This window comes from Mustelus asterias, chromosome 2 (assembly GCF_964213995.1).
Source record: "Mustelus asterias chromosome 2, sMusAst1.hap1.1, whole genome shotgun sequence".
NCBI lineage: Eukaryota > Metazoa > Chordata > Chondrichthyes > Carcharhiniformes > Triakidae > Mustelus > Mustelus asterias.
The window spans coordinates 47,936,436-47,960,023 of record NC_135802.1 but is presented as its reverse complement, the minus strand read 5'-3'; the positions used below and the strand labels follow the sequence as shown (position 1 = coordinate 47,960,023).

Here is a 23,588-nt window from a genome sequence, read left to right as displayed (position 1 = left end):
CTGACACGTTCTGGACATTCATGTGAAATGTCACTAGCTGAGCACACATGCAGAGAAATGTTTTTTGAGGAGGTAGCAGAGGCAGTATCATGGCATTAAAACAAAAATGACATGACAGATAAATAAATCTTCACAACTCAGGAAGTGCAGTATTAACCTAATTTTACATAGAATCACAGTGTTTATATCACAGCATCAGGCCAGTTGGCCTAACTAGGCCATGCCGGCATTTATGCTCCACACAAGGCTTACTCTTACTCCTATGTACCCCTATCAGCATACATCGTTGGTAGTTCTTTATCCTGAAATGGTGAATTTTTAAAAATTCAAGAATGCTGGCTAGGCCAGCATTTATTGCCCATCCCTAGTTGCCCTTCAGAAGGTGATGGTGAGCTGCCTTCTTGAACCAGTGCAGCCCCTGCAGTGTAGGTACATCCACAGCGCTGTTAGGGAGGGAGTTTTAGGATTTTGACAATTCCAGCGACAGTAAATTGCAAAACTCCAACAAAAAAGTTTGCAAGCTGGCAAGAAAATAAAATCCGAGAAAGACAGACAGAGGGCAGAATTTTCCCGCACTGCCTGCCACGGGAATCGTAGTGGGTGGGGGTGAACCATGCAAAGGTCCGGTGATATTGGACGGGAATTTCCAGCCTTGAGGCAAACGCGGCTGGAAACTCCCACCCAAATAGTTTTTAACCTGGTTTGTTATCTTCCTTTTGATGCTCTACTCAATTTTCTGGAGTCACATGTGATACATTCCCAAAGGCTTTTTATGAAGTCCATGTACACTAAATCCACTGCATCTCTCCCATCTACCATGTATATTACCTCTTCAAAGAATTCAGACTTGTCAAGCGGGATCCACTTGTTTGAAATCTATGCTGCCTGCTTCTAACTATTTTTCATTTCTCTAAATAAGTTCATTAATTGAATATCTTCCCCACGACAGACTTTAAAATAACTGACCAGTAAATACTTGGATTAGTTATATTTTCCTTCTTAAAAACTAATGTGACATTGGTTACTCTCTCATCTTTTGTCACATGTTCCATTCTATAATTTCCAAATTCAACGATTCACATTCTACCCAGAAATATCATTCTCTGTGGTATCTCCCCCGTCTCCTTTGTGACCTTAAGTTGGATCTTGGTGTTTTGATTTCTTTAGCCTACCTGACACCTAAAACTTCCCGTTTACTCATCATAACATTATTCATCTTACTCTCACTCACTTGCGGGGTCAGCTTCTCTCACAGTTTCTTATCCAAGGTATCATACTGGTGAATTTCTGATTCATGCTTTTGAGGGTTATTATGTCCGTTCTATACTGAATGCCCAAATTTTCATATGACACTGTAGCTATACCCTAAAACATGTTTTGTACACACTTATCATCGCCTCTTTGCTCTTATACATCATACCCCTATTTATAAAACTCAAGATGCTCTTGTCCATTTTAAGAAGTTTTAAGCAGCCGCATTTGCGCTGACTAAATTATTATTTACTTGTTTCTTCACATTCAGAAGTAACTTTCTAACCAGTGTTTATTTATACTGGTTGATTTTCCTCCAAAGATGCATTTGTTAATCTTTCCATCTCATTCTGCTAATCTATGGGGACAATCTTGTCAAAACAAATTCTAAGTCCACAATGGGCGGGAAAATGGGAGAGTTTCTCACCTGTTTTTGGGCGAGTTCAAATCGAGAATTTTATGCACCTAGTCCATGAGAGAATGGGCGAACCCATTCCTCACCTGTAGGGAAAGGATGGGGCTTAAATTGCCAGCTAGCCTGCTGTAGCTGCAGAGCACGCTATTGCGCATGTGAAGATCTCTGTGGCTGCATATGCACAATGGCAACCAGCAGAGGTCTGATAGATCTGAGAAAGAGATCCGTCAGGCCTCTGCTGCTGCAACCGGCCTCAACCCAGCCCCTCCCCCGATCCCATCTATCGCGGGGCCCTGCGGCCGATTGCGAGCCCCACACCACCCAAAGATATCACCCCGCCCTCCCTCCCCCACTGATTGCTGCAGGGTGGCAGCAGGGGCCCCTTCCCTCCCCCTCACCGATTGGGATGCAGAGTCACAGCTAGCCTGGCCCCCCCCTTAGAACCTCACCCCAGGAGTCCATAAAGGCAAGTAAGCCCGGACAATTGCCTCCTGGGCTCATTAAATCAAAGCTAAATACATTCAACTCACTGGGAATGGGTGGGAGGTTGAATCTGCCGGATATCCGGTGCCGGTAAGATAGCGAGAGGCAAGAAATCGGACGCAAACCTGATTTGTCGGCTCTCGGGCGATTTCACCAGCTCGTGCTGCCCACTGGTGGGCAGGGCAAAGTGATCAAATTGCCCCCGGGGTTATTATCCTGGATGCTTTTACATCCTGCTTACACTTGCTAGCTTCTACTTTAGGTCAGAAGTGTTGCTCAATGTCAGAGCCTCCAAGTAGACAATGGTTTTGAGCCATCGCTTGCTGAGTTATGAGCCCAACATGCGACTGTACCACTCTCCCACACCTTTGACTTACTGACTGACGTGCTGAGCTTTTGCCATAAGATCCACAGTGAACATTGGTTAATCTCAAAGGGACCTTTCCATTTCCAAATCACAATTTTTCAATGAACAGAGAGAGGAACCAGATTTCATCGTCGGGTAGTCCAGGGCACTGCCCCTCTACTAGTGCGTCAGCCTCTCGACACTGATCAAAAAACCGGATAAACTGCACAGTGCAGTGATGAGCAATAATATTGTTACAGACTTGGACACTGGATTGCTCCACACAGAGTCTTCTGAATCAATGCCGCTTTCTTTAGCTCCTTTTTTCATTCTGATGAATTCTTGCAAAGCCAGTTGTTACAGAAGTGGAATTATATTCTAAGATATAGAAACTTGTGGATAATTCCAAAATAATTTTAGCTTTGCAAAGTTACAGTAATACATCTGAGCTATTAATATACTCTGGAGGGAGTTATTTGCTTATAATACAATTGCTAAAAGAATCATATATTTTTCTCTGTAAAAATCCATGTGGTTCAATTAAAATACTATTATTGTATAATGTTTGCAATTAGGTTTGAATCGATTATTATCAGGGTGACTCATAATCATTTTCAAACATTTCTAAAAATGCCTTCCTAAAATGTAAGTTAGCTCCCATAGGAATTAGATTTGCTATGATGCCCGAATTCTTTTCACGTTCGTTTAAAGATATTGGCCTGGATTCTCTCAAAAAAATTCTAAGTTCCCAATGTGCGGGAAAATGGGTGTAAATCCTGCTGTTTTCTTTAGCGTGATTTCCAGAATAAGTCTCCAACGCTCTGTGCATCGCAGAGTGCCCTAGTATGATTCACTCGGGAAATCTGTGGGTGGGGCATATTCCCACCAAAGAGACCAGCAGCATAGCGCTGAGTGGGCCACCGTACATGCGCAGATCTGTCAGCATGTAGATCGGCACATGCGCAGTGACCCCCCAATTTCCGGCCTCCAGATTGTTGGCCAGCTCGATTGCTGGCCTTCTGACCTCCCCACCCCCTGATCACTGGCCTCCTGGACCTCCCTGGGACAGTCCCAATCCCCGCCCTGATCCCGATAACCAGACCCAATGTTTCTCACCCCTCCCCATCCCCACCAGCAGCCCCGAACCAACCTACCTGGATGGCCAGCACAGTGGGCAGTGCCAAGGTGCCCTTTGGGCATTGCCAGATTGCCCCATGGGCAGTGCCAGGGTGCCAGGCTGGCACTACCCAAGGAGCACACCCTCCCAACCCCTGACCTCCCAAGGGGGGGGGAGAGCCTCAATGGCCTCTCTTCTCTCCAGTGTGGTTCGGTTGTCTGTTCCATGAGTGGGGATCAAGAGTAACTCTCACTAGAGGGAACCACACCCGGTGAGGGAAGAGGCACTTGCGGGCCTGGAGAATTCAATCCCGGGCCTGCTAATCCTTTGGAAATGGAGATTTCCAAATGATAATCAGCCCTGTGCCAATTTCCGGCGCGAAGTTGATTATGTAAAAAAATTTAGTTGCAGAGACACGTGGAGGCTGTGATGCCCAGCAGGAAACCTGTGAAACAGCCCCCACTGGTGTCCCCCAGCCCACTGCGCTGCTCGAGCAGCACAACATGCTGGGAGAATCATCCCCATTATATCATCTGATCCAAACTAATGTCACAATATTTATTGTGTTAACAACACTGAGTTTATCAGTAAAGGAGATAGCATGACCAGCACAACCTCTCATACCTTCTGTAAACTTATCTCCTTTTTGTAAATAGGGAAATCCAGAAGATTCAGAAAATGTTGAAATTCCTACAAACAATGCAATAAACACGATTGCTGAGAATGACAAGAGTAAGTACTACATTGTGAATTATAGCAGAAAATACAAGTGTTTCCAATGTTTCACCTCTCTGACTGTTAAGATGCAGGTCAGAAACCCCAAGGTGTTTTATGAAGATAGCCGAGATCCTAAGTTTTTAACATTTGAATTTGGCACAAGTGACCATAAGGTGTTTCACTCCAGATCTGGTTCAAGTGACCCACCAGGAAGCTTTTATCAAACAACGTTTATTTAAGGACACAGTTAAAATATAATAAAAATAATTAGCATAACTTTTATCAATTACAAGATTCAAATGTGATAGAGTCTCAACCTTTACAGCTAGCTATCTATGATGTTCCAAGTCAAACAATATCCCACAAACATACATCCTTTTCTAGACTTGGAACAAAAAGCAAGTATGCTCACGAGATGCTGGATTTTCAGCCTTTTAACACCTGCTGTGAATTGGTCCTTTGAATTTTGGATTAAATCTCTGAGACCCTGAGAGAGAGAGACTGCCTGCCTGCTACCACCAGCTTCTAACAGCAACTAAACCAAAACTAGAAACTTGGACTTTTCAGTGGAAAAAACCTGTCCCCAGGCATCACATGACCTATAAATCATGCTCCACCAAGCAATTTTGAAAGGATCATTAAATCCCAGGACACTGCATTAGTTCAGATTAAAAATGAACATTGCTTCAATAACGATTAGAGTACACCAGTTACAGGTAAAATGATGCTGACAACTTCTAGGGCCTTCCAGAAACATCCTGCAAAGGTACAGTATCGTCACACTTCCCATTTCAGTGAATATGAAACTCAGGGATGTACCTGGTTACCATTAGATTCCCAGCACTCCATCAAATAATGGACATGCTTTATAAAACATCCCCATTGGCTCATCCTATTAACGTACTAGGAATTCTAGGTCCTAAATCATAGTTGAGTCTTTTATCTCATCCCTGCAATTTCCTGAGCTTGTTAACCCACCAAGACCAACTGCAGATTAAAATAAGTGGACCAATTGCTTCATCACTGTCAGCAAATCAAAAGCAATTGGTAGAATCCTTTAATAACAATTACCCAATCAACCTGCCAGTCACAAAATAGTGTTTCATAATTACTTGTGACTTGCTAGATATGGCCTATTACCTATCAATGTAATTAAAAATTCATTAATTTTACATCTAGTCAAGTTTTTTCTTCTTATACAACCGAATTTGTTCATAGGTGCAATGATTGTTTGACCATACAAATTGAGGAAGACACAAATAAACCTGTTATTAAACATTTTGTTACATAAAGTTCTTTTCACAATTAAGACATAACAACACTGAGCACTTGAGAAATGCAACTCTGTGGTAATCTTGCATCACAGTGGCATTTCAAGTATTTGTAGTTTTGTGACCTGGTATCAAGAAATTTGAATAACACTGGAGGCCTTTGCATACTGAAAAATCACAAGTATTTAATAACAATTAAGAAAGTGGAAGGTTTCTAAGGAGGAAAAGCTCATTCGCGTGATGTTGTTTCTCAGGGGCAGACTCAAACTGGAGGCTGCTACCTGTGCAGTGCATACGACGCTCGTCATTCATCTAATTGAAGAATTTTACATGGACCACGCAGGTAGTGGTGCTGTTTGCCCTGGGGGAATTGACACTATCCACATAAATTGTTACTCCAAAGAATTTAATGAGAAAAGGAAAATGAATTTCGTACAGTCAAAGGGCGGCATGGTGGCATAGTGGTGGGCACAGTGGTTAGCACTGCTGCCTCACAACACCAGAGACCTGGGTTCAATTTTGGCCTTGGGTAACTGTCTGTGTGAAGTTTGCAAGTTCTCCCCATGCCCGCATGAGTTTCCTCCGGGTGCTCCAGTTTTGTCCCGCACTCCAAAGATGTGGGGGTTAGGTTGATTGGCCTTGCTAAAATTTTTCATTAGTGTCAGGGGGGATGAGCAGGGTAAATACGTTATGGGGATAGGACCTGGGTGGGATTGTTGTTGGTGCAGGCTCGATGGGCTAAATGGCCTCCTTCTGCACTGTAGTGATTCTATGATTTTATGAATCTATGATTTCATTCTTTGAAATAGTTGCAATTAAACCAGATTTTTCTTCTCAACTTCTAATCAATCTTGTTTCTCATGTTCCAGGGCACTTAACAAATTAATTATCTTCTCACATTTAGAAAGATACAGGTGTAGTATCGTGTATGTGTTAATCATTATTATTGTTGAAATCACATTGTAATATTAATGGTGGTTGCACTAATTTGTTCAAATCAACTTCCTTTGCTCTATATTTTATCAATTATTATTCTGCAATATTCATTTACATGGATGAAAGTCATGTAAACAGGACTTGAGTAATTGTTAAAATAAGCATCTAGTATTGTATTTAACTTAAAAATTTCTTATTAGTGCCAGAATATTGAAACTCATAAGAAGTAATGGTTTTGACTCTTTTAGAAAGAGACATCTCAGAGTTAATCGAAAAGCAGAATAGTGTGGGTGCTAGAAATGTGAAATTACAGAAAATGCTTGAAATATTTAGCAGGTCAGGCTGCATCTGTGGAGAGAAGAACAGAACTAACAGGCAGGATTCTCCAGACGTTAACGCTAGCAAGATTCTCCAGTCCTGCTGCAGTGAACAGCGATTTGGCTGAGCGCCAAATTCTCCCTGGCAGTGGCAGTGGGGCATGAAAGGCAAGAGAATTCCGGCCAACTTTTCTGGTTGATGACCTTTCATCAGAACTGGAAAAAGTTAGAGATGTTATAGATTTCGAAGAAGGAAAAGGAAAAAAGTGAAAGTCTGTGGGGTGTAAGACTGGAGTGATTGAATGACAGAAGAGATAGAGTCAAAGGGAATGATGCTGGGGGAAGGAAAGAAACAAAAGATCTGCCCAGAGTAATTGTGCTACTGTTTGAAAGAGAAAATAAGAGAAAAATCGAAACACGCAAAGAAGACGAAGCAAAATGGGGGATAGAGTTTACAGTCTGAAATTGTTAAACTCAGGGCAGAATTTTACCAGCACGTCTGCCTGAGTTTCGTACGATCCCGCCCGAGGCCAACGGAGAATGCCGTTCTCCGAGCCTCGCCCACCCCTGGAATCGGGGCGGACATGCCGGTAAAATTCCGGCCTCAGTGTTGAGTCCAGAAGGCTGGAAAGTACCTAATTGAAAGATTTGCTGCTGTAGCTCACATTTATGTTTGGCTTCACTGGAACAGTGCAACAGACCAAGGACAGAGATGATAGCATGAGATCAAGGTGAAGAATTAAAATGACAAGCCACAGGAAGCTTGAGTTTATGCTTGCAGACTGAATGGAGATGTTCTGCAATGTTGGCACCCAATTTGCATTTAGTCTCCCTGAAGTAGAGGAGATCACGTTGTGAGCGGCAAGTACAGTGACCTAATTAAAAGAAATATATGCAAATTGTTTCTTCAACCAGAAGGAGTGTTTGGCATCTTGAATGCAGAGGAAAGAGGGAGTCAAAGGGCAAGTGTTACATCTGTTGCCTTTGCATGGAAAGGGGACTGTGTGTTTGGGGTGATTGAGAAGTGGACCAGGCTATCACGATGGAAAGTGAGAAGGAGATGTGTTTGATGGTGGCATCATGCTGGAGGTGGCGGGAATGGCAGAAAATTATCCCTTGAATACAGAGGCTGGTAAGGTGGAAGGTGAGGATATCATGGTTCCTGGAGGGAAAGAAAGGGGCCAGAGTGGAAGTGCAGAAAATGTGACAGAAATCACAATGGGGGGAGATCTTGTTTGAGGGTAGACCCACAATAGTGTTCCCTCGTCTGTATCTTCCACCCCACCAACCTTCAGCATTAATGAATCATTTTCCCCCAACTCCAGCATGACCCTACTAACAAAGACACCTCCCCCTTCCTTCTCCTTTTAGCATCCTGATAGGATCATTCCCTCCACGATAGCCTGGTCCATTGCTCAATTGTGCCCAACACCCCATTCCTTTTTTATGCAAGAGAAATAACACTCTTCCTTTTATTTCCTCTCCTCGCCATCCAAGCTCCCAAGCACTCTTTTTGGGTGAAGCATAGATTTACTTCCTTCAATTTAGTCTACTGTATTCACTGCTCATAATGTGGTCTCCTCAATATTGGGGAGGCCAAACACAGATTGGTGACCACTTTGCAGAACACCTCCATTCAATCTGCAGACATCAGCCTGATGGTCCAGTGGACCCCCCTTCCCGACCCGGTTTGTTTCCTTTTCTTTGCATGATTCCATTTTTCTCTTATTTTCACTTTCAGACAGCAGCATACCAGCTGTAGACACATTTTATTTTAGTTCCTTTTGTTTATTTTCTTACCCTGTCACCATTCTCTTTGGTCCTTCTCTCGTTCAATCTCTCCTCTCTTCCACCCTGTCAGAGACCTTTGTCTATCCTTATCCCACCCACCCCTTGCTCTTAATCATAGAATCCCGACAGTGAAAGAGGCCATTCGGCCCATCAAGTCTGCACTGCCACCCAGGTCCTAAACCTGGAACACCGAGTATTTACCTTTGCCAATCCTGCTGACATTAAGGGCTGATTTCGCATGGCCAATCAATCATCTTTGAAGTGTGGGAGGAAACCGGAGCACCTGGAGGAAACCCATGCAGACACGGGAAGAATGTGTAGACTCCGCACCGACAGTGACCCAAGCCGGGAATCGAACCCGGGTCCCTGGCGCTGTGAGGCAGCAGTGCTAACCACTGTGCCACAGAGCTTCCCAACTATTACATCTCTACGTTTTACCAGTTCTGATGATAGGTCATATACCTGAAACGTTGACTGTTTCTCCCTTCTGCCTGACTTGAGTATTTCTAACATTTCCTGCCTTTAATAGCAAAATTAATGATAGGTGACTTCCAATTTCTTTTTCTAATATCAAGGAAAATGTATTCTTTGCAGAGGAAACATTTAACCTGTTGGCCATCATGATTGTGGTGGGCGACAGCATGCACAACTTTGCTGATGGCCTTGCCATAGGAGCAGCGTTTTCATCGTCCGTCGAGACTGGTATCACCACCACTATTGCTATTCTGTTTCATGAAATTCCTCACGAAATGGGTGAGTTCTCAGTTAACTGTTCCATGTTTCAATATCTTGAAATTAAATCTCACAAATGTAGTCTCCCAAAACATGGTGATAATTTTGTTGCATGAGTAGTAATAGAAATGACTGATAATTGTGAGACTTACAATGTAACCTCTCTGAAGCAATAAAAACTGAAGGTGCTGAACTGAATCACTATTTTTACCGAGTTCTTGGCTTTAAATAAGCTTGCCAGCATTTTGGAATGGGATCTGCTTCCACTAGGTTTCTTGCCCCACAATAGCTGTTCTGTAGTTTGAAACATGATTTAAGACTTTCCATTTGCTCAATTGGCAATGCAGCTGGGAGTTCATTATTATAAATTATAAGAAGAGAAGGTATTGGGGTTCCAAGATCCTATAACATGTGTTCATTGTCCAGTAGTTGGCACTCAGAAAGCACTGGGTACCTACTATTTACTCCTTTAACTTTCTTATGTACGTCCAATGTTGATCTGATGCAAAGAGTTCTTCATGAATTCCAGACTTGTTAGAACTTGCGATGATGCATTCATCCTCAGGAATTCTGTCCTTGTTGGGAGATTTCCAAGGTAAGCAGTCAAAGCAACAAGATGTGTGCCTTGAATAATAATTCCTTTTAAGATTTGCAAAAACAGTAGCAGAGCTACACCATGAAGATGCACAAGTCTCCAGCTTAATGTTCATTGAAATCCTCATAGGAGGTTTAAAGGTTGGCTTTCACTGCCTAAGACCAGGAAATATGTCGCAATATGCTGCATCTTGGGGATCCCACAAAATAGTAGCTCACTGTGCTTTGCAGATCTTTACTATTCACAAAGGCCTGGACATAAAGATTCCTTGGAACATGGTCCAAGCTCTTTTGGAGGCTAAACAGCATGGAGAACAAAAGCATCACTTGAGAATCCTCAATCATATTTGTAAGGGTCATCAGAACTTAATTTATCAATGCAATGTTCTCATCTGTTTGACCCAGTATACAACCAGTGTTTCTTTTTGCCATAAGTCCTAAGACATACAAAGTAGGAGCTTTATGACCACACAGTTGACAGCATCATTTAAAAAGATCACTGCAGAGCTTCAACATCAACTCCACTTTTCCTCGTGATCCCTGTATCTTCTGATTCCCTCAGTGCCAAATCCATTGATCTCAACAATGAATATACTTGACAATTGGCCATGAGCAGTTCTTTGGGGTAGAGAATTCTAAAGATTTGCAACCCACTGAGAGAAGAAATTGCTGCTCATCTCGGTCCTAAATGGCTGATTCTTTATCCTGAGACTATGGCTCTTGAGTCTAAATTCATCAGCCAAGGATCACAACAAATTCTCAGCATCTACCCTGTCAAACAAATTTTATGTGATTTAGGGGACTGATCCAGAATATAGGAAATTCTGAAAAATCAAAACCAAAGCATCCATGATATAATATTTCTCTAATCATCTCTTTTGAAATCCTAGGATGCAAGTTATCAGGCTAAGAGAGTTTGTCAGCTTTTAGTCCCATTAAGTTCTATAGCTCTTTGCTAATATTGATTAATTCAAGGTTTCTCATTAGATTGGTTCTTCACAATTGCTGATAAATTTATTGTGTTTTCTACTGTGAAGACAGACACAAATTTATTTAGTACCTCTGCCATTTCTTTATTCCTCAGTATAATTTCTCCTGCTCCTGCCTTTAAAGGATCCACATTTACTTTTGGTAATCTTTTTCATTTTTGCATACTTGTAAAAGGTTTTAAAATCTGTTTTATATTTCTTGCTAATTTAGTCTTATTTTCTATTTTCTCCCATTTTATCAATTTCTTAGCCATCCTTTGCAGATTTTTAAAAATACTTCCAATCCTCAGGTCTATTACTATTTTTGACAATGTAATAAGCCTCTTCTATTAACTTAAATCTACCCTTAACCTCTCTAGCAAAGCATGATTGTGCCACTTTTCGAGTGAAGTTTATTCCTCAAGGCAATTTCTAATCATTGAGAATTATAAATTATTTCTTTAACTATTTTCCACTGTGTATCTGTCGTCATATCCTTTAATCCAATTTTCCAATCTACTTTAGTCAATTCTCCCTCATACTTTGGCACGGTAGCATAATGGTTAGCAATGCTGCCTTACAATGCCAGGGACCTGGGTTTGGTTCCTGTCTTGGGTCACTGTCTGTTTGGAGTCTGCACGTTCACCCCCTGTCTGCGTTGGTTTCCCCGGGGGTGCTCCGGTTTCCTCCCACAGTCTGAAAGACATGCTGGTTGGTGCATTAGCCATGCTAAATTCTCCCTCAATGTACCTGAACAGATGCCGGAGTGTGATGACTAGGAGATTTTCACAGTAACCTCACTGAAGAGTTAATGTAAGTCTATTTGTGACTAATAAATAAACTTTACTGTAATTGGCATTGTTTAAATATAAGACCCTAGTTTCAGGCTTATCCATATCACTGTCAAATTTGATATAAATTTCCATCATATTCTGATCACTCTTCCCCAAAGGATCCTTTATAATGCAATTGGTAATCTTTCTTGTCTTTAGGCCCAAAATAACTTATTCACTTGATGATTCTACAACATATTGTTCTAACAAACTGTCTTGAGTGCATTCCATGAACTCAACTGTCAAGCTATTTTTCCAATTTGCTTTGCCCAATCCATATCATCATAAACGCTTCAATCACACCTTAAAATAAATGACAGATCCTTCAATTGATTGGACATCACATCATACTTCATCTGACCTCCATGGTTGTAATAATTGAATAAGTCAGTATTGGAATAAATTTCTTGTCTATATCAGTATAATCTCCATGTATATTGGACGATGGAATTCATGCTCTCCTTCAATTCAAGGAGCTCAAAAACAGTTGTGAGTCAAACTACCTTTTCTTATACCATGCTTCCCATAGTTTTCAAAATATGTCTTCCCTGGCGGTAAGATTGTTCATTGAAGGTACTGCAAATGGGATGTTAACAAATTGGCATCATGTTTTATACTAGGTTTGAAGTAAATGGGGGAAATAAAAATGGTAAAAAAAATCACCATCAGATTATATCATGCTACTGATGTTGATCACTTTCACCTCCTCTTTCTTCTGTTCCAGTGATCTCCTGAAGTGCAATCTGAGGGCCAATATCACAAGTTCATAGAATCTCTACAAGGCAGAAGGAGGCCATTTAGCCCATTGAGTCTGCACCAACTCTCCAACAGAGTATCTTACCCAGGCCCTTTCCCCTACTCTATCTTGTAACCCCATATATTTATCATGGCTAATCCATCTAAACTACATTTCTTTGGACATTAAGGGGCAATTTTACCATGGCCAATCCACCTAACCTTCACATCTTTGGACTGTGGGTAGAAACTGGAATACCTTGAGGAAACCCACGCAGACACGGGGAGAAGATGCAAACTCTGCACAGACAGTGGCCCAAGGCTTGAATCGAACCTGGGTCCCTGGCACTGTGAAGCAGTGGTGTCAACCACTGTGCCATCATGCCACAAGAGGTTGCTCCTGTAGTGCAAATGGTCAAGAGCTTCAAGCTTTTAGGTGTCCAGATCACCAACAACCTGTCCTGGTCCCCCCTATGCCGACACTATAGTTAAGAAAGCCCACTAATGCCTCTACTTTCCCAGAAGACTAAGGAAATTTGGCATTTCAGCTACGACTCTCACCAACCTTTACAGATGCACCATAGAAAGCATTCTTTCTGGTTGTATCACAGCTTGGTATGGATCCTGCTCTGCCCAAGACCACAAACTATAAAAGGTTGTGAAGGTAGTCCAATCCATCATGCAAACCAGCCTCCCATCCATTGACTCTGTCTACACTTCCCACTGCCTCGACAAAGCAGCCAGCATAATTGCAGATCCCACGCACCCCGGACATTCTCTCTTCCACTTCTTCCATCAGGAAAAAGATACGAAAGTCTGAGTTCACGTACCAACCGACTCAAGAACAGCTTCTTCCCTGCTGCTGTCAGACTTTTGAATGGACCTACCTTGCATTAAGTTGATTTTTCTCTACACCCTAGCTATGATTGTAACACTACATTCTGCACTCTCTCGTTTCCTTCTCTATGAACGGTATGCTTTTTCTGTGTAGCGCACAAGAAACAACATTGTATGCTAATACATGAGACAATAATAAATCAAATCAAATCAAATCAAATGGGGTCGTGCTGCCCCTCTTCTTATGGCAAGATGAACCTGGGAGTGAGCTACTGCTGGATTCATCTCTGAAATTTCAGTCTAGGCAACCAGGTATTGCCTCGGATCTGTGGTGAAGGATGGATGTCTGTCATTCTGCTGCTGCCTTGAGAAAGGTTAAGTCACCTCTGGCCATTTTTCCCACTGTGTTCTTGACCTGTGAGTTTAGTAATTAGTTGGTCTACTGGCAGCTATTTGTTCTGGAAAATCCTGAAAGAAAGCAACCTGTAACCCACTGTTTCCCAGTGTCTGATATCCAATGCAAAAGGTGCTGCCACCAGAACTTCCATAGAGGAAGAGACACCAATTGGTCCTAAGGCCACTCCTGAATTGGAGATTCCCAGCTGTTAGTTGCCACACACCCTGCAAGATTCACCTCATGTAGGTGTCATATTATTTGTTCACCCTTTTCCCCTGGTAACTGCCAAAATCTTGTTTAATTATCTGCTGCTCACCTATCCCGCTGTTGCAAAAACCGGAGTTAGCTGTTTAAAGGCTGCACTTCTAATTTCCAAGCCACACAAGTTGACTGTTGTAATACGGATGGCAAGCCTTAGGCTGAACCAGTGCCAGGAAATGAAGTGTAACACTGGATTTCTGAATGACAATAAACAATGGCCTATTTATTGGGAAAGTTTATGATCTCCTTTCAGATGGAACAAAGCACTTCCAGGACTTCTGAATGCACTAAACCTCCTTGTACATAACTGCTGAGAAATATTCGGAAAATATTTTCTGCACCTATACAAATTGGTATTTCCTACAGTGCTGCATTATAAGACTGGCTTCGCTGAACTCTTTGCTCTTAGTCCTCTTTACATGTGTATCATAAAAAGGAAATCCCCACAAGGGATCTCATATTGCAGCTTTACAGTATATTTTAAGGAACCAAAAGAGAAAATGCTGGAAAATCTCAACAGATCTGGCAGCGTCTGTAAGGAGAGAAAAGAGCTGATGTTTCGAGTCCAGATGACCCTTTGTCAAAGCAATTTTTTACCACTTCAAGGAAACTGCTGAAAGTTAAAGTTTGCAGTTGAGAAACTTGGCTCATTAGCACCCATTTTGTGGGCTCTACAAGTATCCCCTAGGTTTCAAATACCATCTGTGTCTTGCACATCTATATGTGGGTGAGTTAATGTCAGATTCCATGCTGATATAGGTATTAGTGTGTACACAATTAATGTCGCAGAGTCATCTAGACTCGAAACATCAGCTCTTTTCTCTCCTTACAGATGCTGCCAGACCTGCTGAGATTTTCCAGCATTTTCTCTTTTGGTTTCCAGCCTCTGCAGTAATTTGCTTTTATCTGGTATATTTTAAGGCCCCACTTAAAAGCAATCTCGAGAGTGACTTCCAAATGAAGTTCGGAGCCTCCAAAGTGAAGAACAGGAAATGAAGTTCACAAAAAAGGAATGTAAAGTAAAGGTTTATTCTCTATTTAACAATAGGATGAACCACAGCATTTCACCTTTAAGACTCCAAAATCAGCTTTCCACAACTGATGGTTCAAGTTAAAGTTAGATCAGTTGATCCTAGAGTGAAAGTGACAAAATCTGGGACCAAGAACAGTCATCTGGACATGACATCCATCCTCCGCATATCTAGGAGCTTGACTCGGGTGCACCTTCCCTCACTGTGTGTGTAAATCTGTCATGCCCTCTCTAAGACTCAGTCCAACTTCCCCTCTCTTACCACAACACTCCCATCCCTTGCCACCCTAAATATATTTGTCAACTTTATGTCCTATTAAACATTGGCTGCTGGTTCTTGCACAGTATTTCCAGCATTTCTCACTAATAACACTTCTTGTTTTCATACAGGCGACTTTGCTGTACTTTTGAACTCTGGTTTATCCATAAAGCTTGCCTTGCTGATGAATTTATTTAGTGCACTAACTGCTTTTATTGGACTCTACATTGGTCTCTCTCTGTCAGCTGATCTCAATATTCAGCAATGGATTTTCACTGTGACAGCAGGGATGTTCCTTTACCTTTCGTTGGTAGAAATGGTGAGTTGAAGATGTTTAATATCTATTACCAACTTTATCGAGACTTCCAAAATTACATAGTATTTCAGTACAGTAAATTGTGCTTTTATGGTCGGATTAAACTAAAATGAAATTTCAAGACAAGTCATAATTGCAGAAGGAGAGAATGGTTGTGGTGACCTTGTGGAGATGAATTTGGAAGAGGCTTTTAAATGAGGAAAGAATGGTTGATAGACATGAGGATTCCACAGAGCTGGGTCTATGTGTTTCTACTACCATTACTCTAACGTCAACGTATGCAGGACCTGGGATGAAGTCAATTATTTTGGTACAAAAGGTAGACAAGCAGAAGAGGGAGCTAGGGACTTCCTTCTTAAGAGATTAAACATGAAATACTGTGTGTTACAGTTAAGTTCTGAGGTGAATACTTGGGGAAGGCAAGGCTAAATGAGGAAAAACTATCAAGTATGTCACGCACAGCAAGGAGAGCTCGGGATGTCAGCCTTCAAGATTATTCCTACTTTGCAACTAAACTAGATAATTCTCTGTGTACAAAACACATGGGTGATTCACCCTTACAGTGTCAAGTTTTAGTAGCTTTATCACACACCGCTGTTTGCAAACACTGACATGGGTTATTAACCCACACTCCCTAACACAAAACTCATCTTAATTACTAGTTTTGAAAAACGTTTTGTGGTTTATAAAAATAAAGGTGGCTAAATTAGATATTTTCTGAAACTGTGTGGGGATGTTGATATGTGAGTAACCTCTGCCGACTGATTGTAATGCAGACATGATGTCTGCCAGGTCCAAATCCCTCCACCACAGATGGTGAAATTTTAATTCAATAAAGATTTGGAATTAAAAGAAGTCTAATGATGACCACAAAACAATTATCAATTGTCATAAAAAGTCCATCTGGTTCACAAATGCCCTTTAGAGGAAGAAATCTGCCACCGTTCCCTGGTCTGGCCTACATGTGACTCCAGATCCAGAGCAATGTGATTAGCTCTTAACTCCTCCCTCAAGGGCAATTAGGAATGGGCAATAAATACTGACACAGCCAGCGACACCCACATCCCATGAACAATTTTGAAAAAGCTTATGATCTCTTAATTAGTGATAGAGGATGGGGGTTGTGGTCCTTCCTATTATTGAACCTGCATTTAGCCATGTAGGGAGACTGTCTGTTGGGGCTTTGAGCTCAAAAGTGGTGATGCTGGTTTCAAATCAGCATTGTACACTGATTAACGACATGATGCGCCTGGTCTGCGACATTAACTTTGTGCACACTAATGCCTATATCAGCATGGAATCTGACATGAATTCACCCACATTTAAATGTGCAAGACGGTATTTGAAACCCGGAGGATACTTGTAGAACCCACAAAATGGGTACTAATGAGCCAAATTTCTCAACTGCAAACTTTTACTTTCATCTGTTTCCTTGGAGTGGTAAAGATTGCTTTTAATCAGGAACAGGAACATGTAATAAATCTAATATTTTGTGACCCGTTAAGCCAAAAGCCAGGGATGTGTGTTTTCCAGAAAATGAAACCAAGCCAGTTTTATTATTTTATATCGCTAAGTTTAATCAAGTGAAAATCCTTCCATACAAAATGTTGCACAATAAGTCCTTTGTAGTGCAGTCACATTGCTCGGCGATTGATCTGAAAGAATTAAATCTAACTTCCTTCTTTAGGTATTGAGGTTGATGTGCTTATTATGGTCACAACAGCTATTTGTATGTTTAGAGTTACAAATATTGGTAAAGTATTTCAGTTAAAAAAAACTTTGACAACCATAAGTAATATTTCCAAAGATTTTTAATTCATGAACAGTCTATTAAATTTCCTGGCGTGGTCCTGGCCAATCTGATGATTTGTTACAAAGGTATTTTTCAATTAATTGTTTGAAAAATGATCATGATGAAAACAATTCCTGAAATAAAAATGAGAACATTTTGAAATGAAAATTTTCATAAATCGAGTATTGTAGGTCACAGTTTGCTGATCACATAATATTCCATTGAATGGTAAGATGGAGATTGCAACTTTCCCACATTAGCTTCTCATTTTAGTAGCACTATCAAAGCAAAATACAAAATGAAAGTTTGGGTCTGTTATTACAGGTTGTTTTAATGTGGATCGTGGAAATCACTTACAGAGTGACATATTTGCTGCATTTAAATTTTAGTCCTGCATTAACGTCACTGTGATCAAACAATATGTACCTACCGATGATGTATGACTTATATCGCTGACTTAACATCCCATTCATCATCCACTCAGCCCTACATTGCTCTGATGGTGACTACATATACATCAGCAATGACATTGGTTGTAAAATGCTTTGGGATGCCCTTAGGCTGTGAAAGATGCTACAGAAATGCAAGTCTTTCTTTTTCAGTAGCACTTTGTTGATATAACGGACCCAATTTTCTAATAGCACAAACGTGAAGCTGTGCAGATGTATAGTGGAAACACTATGCCCATAGCGGAAGGAGCAGACAATGGCCTATTTTCCACAATGTTCTGTTCCATGTTGATTAGGCTGCGTGGAAAGGCCTGCAGCATTCCTATTTGGGGGTCGGGGGGGTCTGCAAGTTGCACACAAATGTAGCCCTCGAAGGGCTGCAGCTGACTGTGAAAGAGAAGTGACAAAATACAGACCCAGCAGGCTCATTTAGTGGATAAAAGGATGCATAATGCCAAGGACATTGTTTCATGAGGCAATGAATTATCTATTATCTAAAAAGGAAGAATATGCAGGGCTAGTGACAGCAGGTAAATTGCTCTCTGAGAGGACCAACAGAGACATGGGCCCTGATTTTACCAGCACGCCCACCCCAAAATCGTGGCAGGTGAGGCTCGCAGAATGGAATTCTCTGTTGCCCTCTGGCAGGATTTTATGAGCCTCGCCCGAGTGAGGTTGTAAAATACAGGCCGTGATGTGCTGAATGGTTTCCTTTTGTGCTGTAACCATTCTGTGACTCTGGAGATAATAGCTATAGGACTCCCATCATATGTCCAAATGCAGATCCCAACATTGCGATAGGTGTGGCCAGAAAGCCTTGGGGCCATGGCCCAATTAATCCATGGCAAAATCATCTTCTTCACTTCCCTAATGCTGTATGTTCAGAATCTTCGAATATATATTCACTCTGACCTCCTTGTATAATATCATGTCAAAGCAAACTGAAAACTTATGAAGAGAAGTACTGAAGCGCCAAAAAAACCCTCAAAAATTCAAAAATGGAGTCTTTCCCAACAAAACAAATTAATTCATACACCTGAAAAAACATTTAAAATATACAAATAGTAATGAGTACACCACTACTAATTGGATGTGATGTTCTTCAAGAAGGCGGTGGTGAGCCGTCATGAATTGCTTCTGTTCATGTGATAAAAGTATACAATCAATACTATTAATTAGGGAGTTCCAGGATATTGTCTCAGTGACAATAAATCAAGTGATATATGTTCAAGTCAGTATAGTGTGTGACTAGGACAGGAACTTGGAGCGATGGGTACAGTGTGTTCTGGAGCACAGGTTTACAGCTGGGATGCTGTTGGGTCCTGTAGCCATTGCTGAGTCCAGTGCATTTTGCCATTTCTTGATGTCGCGTGAAGCTAATTGAATTGGTGGAAGACTGGCATCTGCAATGGTAGGGGTAATAGGAGGAGACCAATAACGATCATCCCCATAGCACTTTTGCTGATAGATATTTGTAAGTGCTTCAGCCTTGTCTTTTAAACACATGCACTGAGCTCCACTATCATTGAGAGTGGGGATATTCATGGGGTCTTTTCCTCTAACTAATTGCTTAAATTGTCCTTCCCCATTCACAACTGGCTGAACAGAGATACAGGGTGAATTTTCCAGCTCTTCCTGTCTGCAGGATCTTCCGGTCCTGCTGAAGTTGATGCCCGCCGCAGGTTCCCCAAAAATGGCACAGGCAAGGAATGTAAGTCACCATTGATTTCAGTGGGACCAAAAGTTCCCACTGATGGCTGGAAAACCCACTGCTGTGAGGTTGGGAAATTCCGTCCGCATATGTTGACTGTGGGATTGCTTGGCCCTGTCCATAGCATCATGTTGTCCTGTGTTGTAGTTTCATCAGGTTGGCACCTATTTTTCATTATATACTTTCTGAAACATTATGTGTATCTGCAGACTGTTCTTGATGGAGATCACCGAACAATTTGTTTCAGATTAAGCTCATCGACTCTTGCACAAAAGTCTGCAGGCTATCTGGACTTTGGCAATGTTATCTGTGGTCAGAAAGCAGGCAGTATAAAAACATTGTTGATTTGCCCTTGTATCCAGGATAGCAAATAGAGTGATGGAAGAGTTCAGAAATCACAGAATGTTTTTTGACAGAATGAACGTACTGTTCATGCAATTAAAAACATATTTCAATTTGAAATATCTTGATGTCAAATTTTAAGATGATCATTTTATCCCTTGATTTACTTTTTATGTGAAAGAATTATTTATATTCAAAAGTAAATACATGTGTTGATCACACAGCATTGTAATCTTTTCTTTAAATATTATTGATATTCAGAATTCCCACCTGCATTCAAATTTCTCATTGTCTTCTGGAATGAATCTAGCTTGTGGAGCTGAATTTTTAATCAGATTTGGAATTGGAAATGGGAGTTAGTTCCAGGTCCTGATTCTGCCTGGTGTGTTCCCTGTAATCATAGAATCCCTACAGTGCAGAAGGATGCCATTTGGCCCATCGAGTTGGCACCGACCCATCTTTTTAAAAAATCTTACCCAGACATTATCCCCACAATCCCACATCTTCACCCTTCAAACCTACACATCTTGGGACACTAAGGAACAATTTATCATGGCAAACCACCTAACCCGCACATGTTTCGAACTGTAGGAGGAAACCGGAGCACCCCAAGGATATCCATGCAGACATGGGAAGAATGTACAAACGCCACACAGTCACCCAAGGCTGGAATTGAACCCGAGTCCCTGGCGCTGTGAGGCAGCAGTGCTAACTACAGTGCCACTGTGCCACTCCAGCTCAATACTCCAGCCAATTAAAGGCCAGGGAGCAGATTCCACATCCAATCAGGAGCAGCAGGTGATTTCCAAATGCTGGAGGGCCAATGGGAGACCTTCCATCACTCAGTGATTGATGGTCCGATCGACCGAGGTGGGAGCTGCTGGTAATAAGATACAGAGACAAGTGCTGGAACAAGTTAGCTTTATTTCTGAAAATGCTAAAATGCTGGCCATGATCCTGGAGGGTGCAGCTGTAGCACGGTGGCCATAAGGGAGGTGGCATGCCCCATTGCTTGATCCGTCAGAAATACTTCCTTCCCACCCTCGGCCGACAGCATTAGTGGTCCAGGCCAATGTGAGCTTCTCCCAATGCCAACTGGAAATTCCAATCTTCATAATCCCCTTAATTAAATAAAACTCACCTTAGTCGACTGCCCACTGCTTCCTGATGGGAAGCCAATCTGATCCTCATTCAAAATGGATCAGGGTCAAGGTCACTGTAGCGAAGTAGCGTTCAGGCTGGTCATAGCAACTTGTGCACAGGCCCAACCCTTTTAAAGATCCAACCACTGGAATCTGGAATTTGTTCTGAAGAGAAAATAAAGTGTGAGATCCATTACGTAATACACATGGTACCCCTCCTGTGTTTAACCCCTCTATCTTAATGTCTTCAGATATCCATCTAAAAGTTTATAATCACGAGGATTGCTTTTCACTTGGAGAAAATCAGCATTAATGGGGCAATAAAAGTCTTTAAATCGGTTTGGTAACCAACCGCCCCAGTAACTCCAGTGATTGGCTTGTTGAAACTTTTAGAGACGTATCTCTGAGTGGCTGAAATGTCTGCCTGATACAACCAATTAGATTCCATTCCATCAAACTGGGGTCCTACAGGTGTGATTAGGGCCATGGCTGAAATTTGACACACGACCAGAGCCTGTGAGTCAAACATTCTATCCATACGTGATATCTGATCACAAAACAGCCAGAAAAATCATAGAGTCCCTACAGTGCAGAAGGAGGCCATTCGAGTCTGCGCCAAGTATCTTATCCAGGCCCCCGTAACCCTACATCTTTATCCCACTAATTCCCCTAACCTACACACTTTGGGCACTAAGGGACAATTTAGCATGGCCAATCCACCTAACCCACACATCTTTTGGACTGTGGGAGGAAACTGGGCCACCTGGAGGAAACCCACATAGACACGGGGAGAACTTCATACAGACCGTGACCCAGGGCCGGAATTGGACCCGGGTCCCTGGTACAGACTCGTTGGGCCAAATGGCCTCCTTCTGCACTGTAGGGATTCTATGATTCTATGACTTTATCTTTCAAATGCTGTTCTATCCACTTGGAGTTGCGATCTGCAACCAATCCCCACCCCCTATCAACCCACCTACAACTCCTACATAGTGTTTCTTCTACCAGATAACCACTTTTCATGGGAGCATAGAACAGGTTCGAGCACAGGATGCCTTTCAGTCCATCAAGTCCATGCCTGCTTTCTGCAACAACAATTCAGCTAGTTCCACTCCTTTGCCCTTTCCCTTTCGACTTGATTTTTTTTCTTCAGGTGCTTATCCAATTCCTTTTTGGATAAGCCACATTTAAACCGGCTCTCACCACACTCATAGGCAGTGCATTCCAGGTCCTAACCAGCTGCTGCATAAAAGAGATTTTCCTCATATCAATGTTGGTTATTTTGCCAATAGCCTTAAATTGGTGTCTTCTGGATCTTGGCCCTTCCACCATTTTGTACTCTGTTCTCCTATTTGTAAAGCTCAGGATCCTTATTATGGCTCATCCATCATAGGTGGCTGCTGTGACACCTTCAACAGTTTGTGCTCATATATCCCGAGGTCTCTCTGCTCCAGTGCCCCCTTTTAGAATTGTATCCTTTATTTTGTATGGCCTATTCTTCTTTTTAAAGTGTATCAGTTCACATTTCTGTGTTAAATTGCATCTGTCATGTGTCTGCCTATTTCCCAGTCTGTCGATGTCCACTTGAAGTCTTTCACTATCCTCCTCACATTTGACAATATTTCCACCTTTTGTGTCAGCTGCAAGGTTGCCTTGCATCTCCAAGCCTAGGCCATTAATAAGCATCACGAAAAGCAATGGTCATGTTACCGACTCATGCGGAACCCCAGAGTGTACCTTACCCCAGTCCAAAAAGGGTTCTCTGTTCCTGTCACTCATTTCCATGCTGCAACTGCCCCTCTTATTTCACCAGCTTCAGATTTGCTGTCAAGCCTATTCTGTGGCCTTGACCAAGTCTATGTTCATCTCATTATCCCTGTTACTCCAACAAAAATGTCAATCAAGTTAGTTCAGCTTTTATGAAATCCTTGATGTGTTTTTCATCTTCTGTACCTGGCTTCAGCACCAGCTGTTGTTTGGTTCCAGTAGTGGATCGGATTGGAGCTTCTGATCTGAGGAAGTCCCACCATATCACTTGGGGGGAAAAAGCCCTCTTGAACAAAGCATCGGGAGATGGGATTAGCAATGAGAGCGGAGTAGAGACAGCTCTTTGATAACTTACCTGTCGAGAACTACTGTTCACCATAGTGTAAAGCCAACCACTCTAGGTCCCACTGAACATATCCTGCAAGAAGGGGAAATAAGAGGGGACAACATCTCTGAGTGGCAAATTAACTAATTTTAATGATGACACAGCTAACCTACAGCATGAACGGGGAACGTATACAGATGTGTGGATTGCCTATGACACGAGGATTGGCAGTAGCTGCAGTTTGAAGCAGGTTGCATTGCACAGACGTTTGAACAGTTAGAGGCAGTACTCTATATATATATATATATATATATATAATATATCTATATATATTATACATCCAAAGCAAAGTGAAAGACGTGAGCCAGGAAATGTAACATAGACCAAAGGCAGAGAACTAAGAGGCCTGAAACTTCCTCAGTCAATTTGAGATATCAGTGAGCACACAGAGGGC

At 41.9% G+C, this 23,588-nt stretch overlaps 1 protein-coding gene across 1 annotated transcript in view; it reads left to right on the top strand.

The window, feature by feature from the left end:
* Positions 1 to 23,588, top strand: part of LOC144480704 (zinc transporter ZIP12-like) — a 64,675-nt gene that overhangs the window by 35,421 nt on the left and 5,666 nt on the right. The window contains exons 9-11 of the mRNA XM_078200299.1: positions 4,269 to 4,344; positions 9,239 to 9,397; positions 15,422 to 15,609. Coding sequence (XP_078056425.1) covers positions 4,269 to 4,344; positions 9,239 to 9,397; positions 15,422 to 15,609 — 423 coding nt within the window. The remainder of the gene's footprint in view (positions 1 to 4,268; positions 4,345 to 9,238; positions 9,398 to 15,421; positions 15,610 to 23,588) is intronic.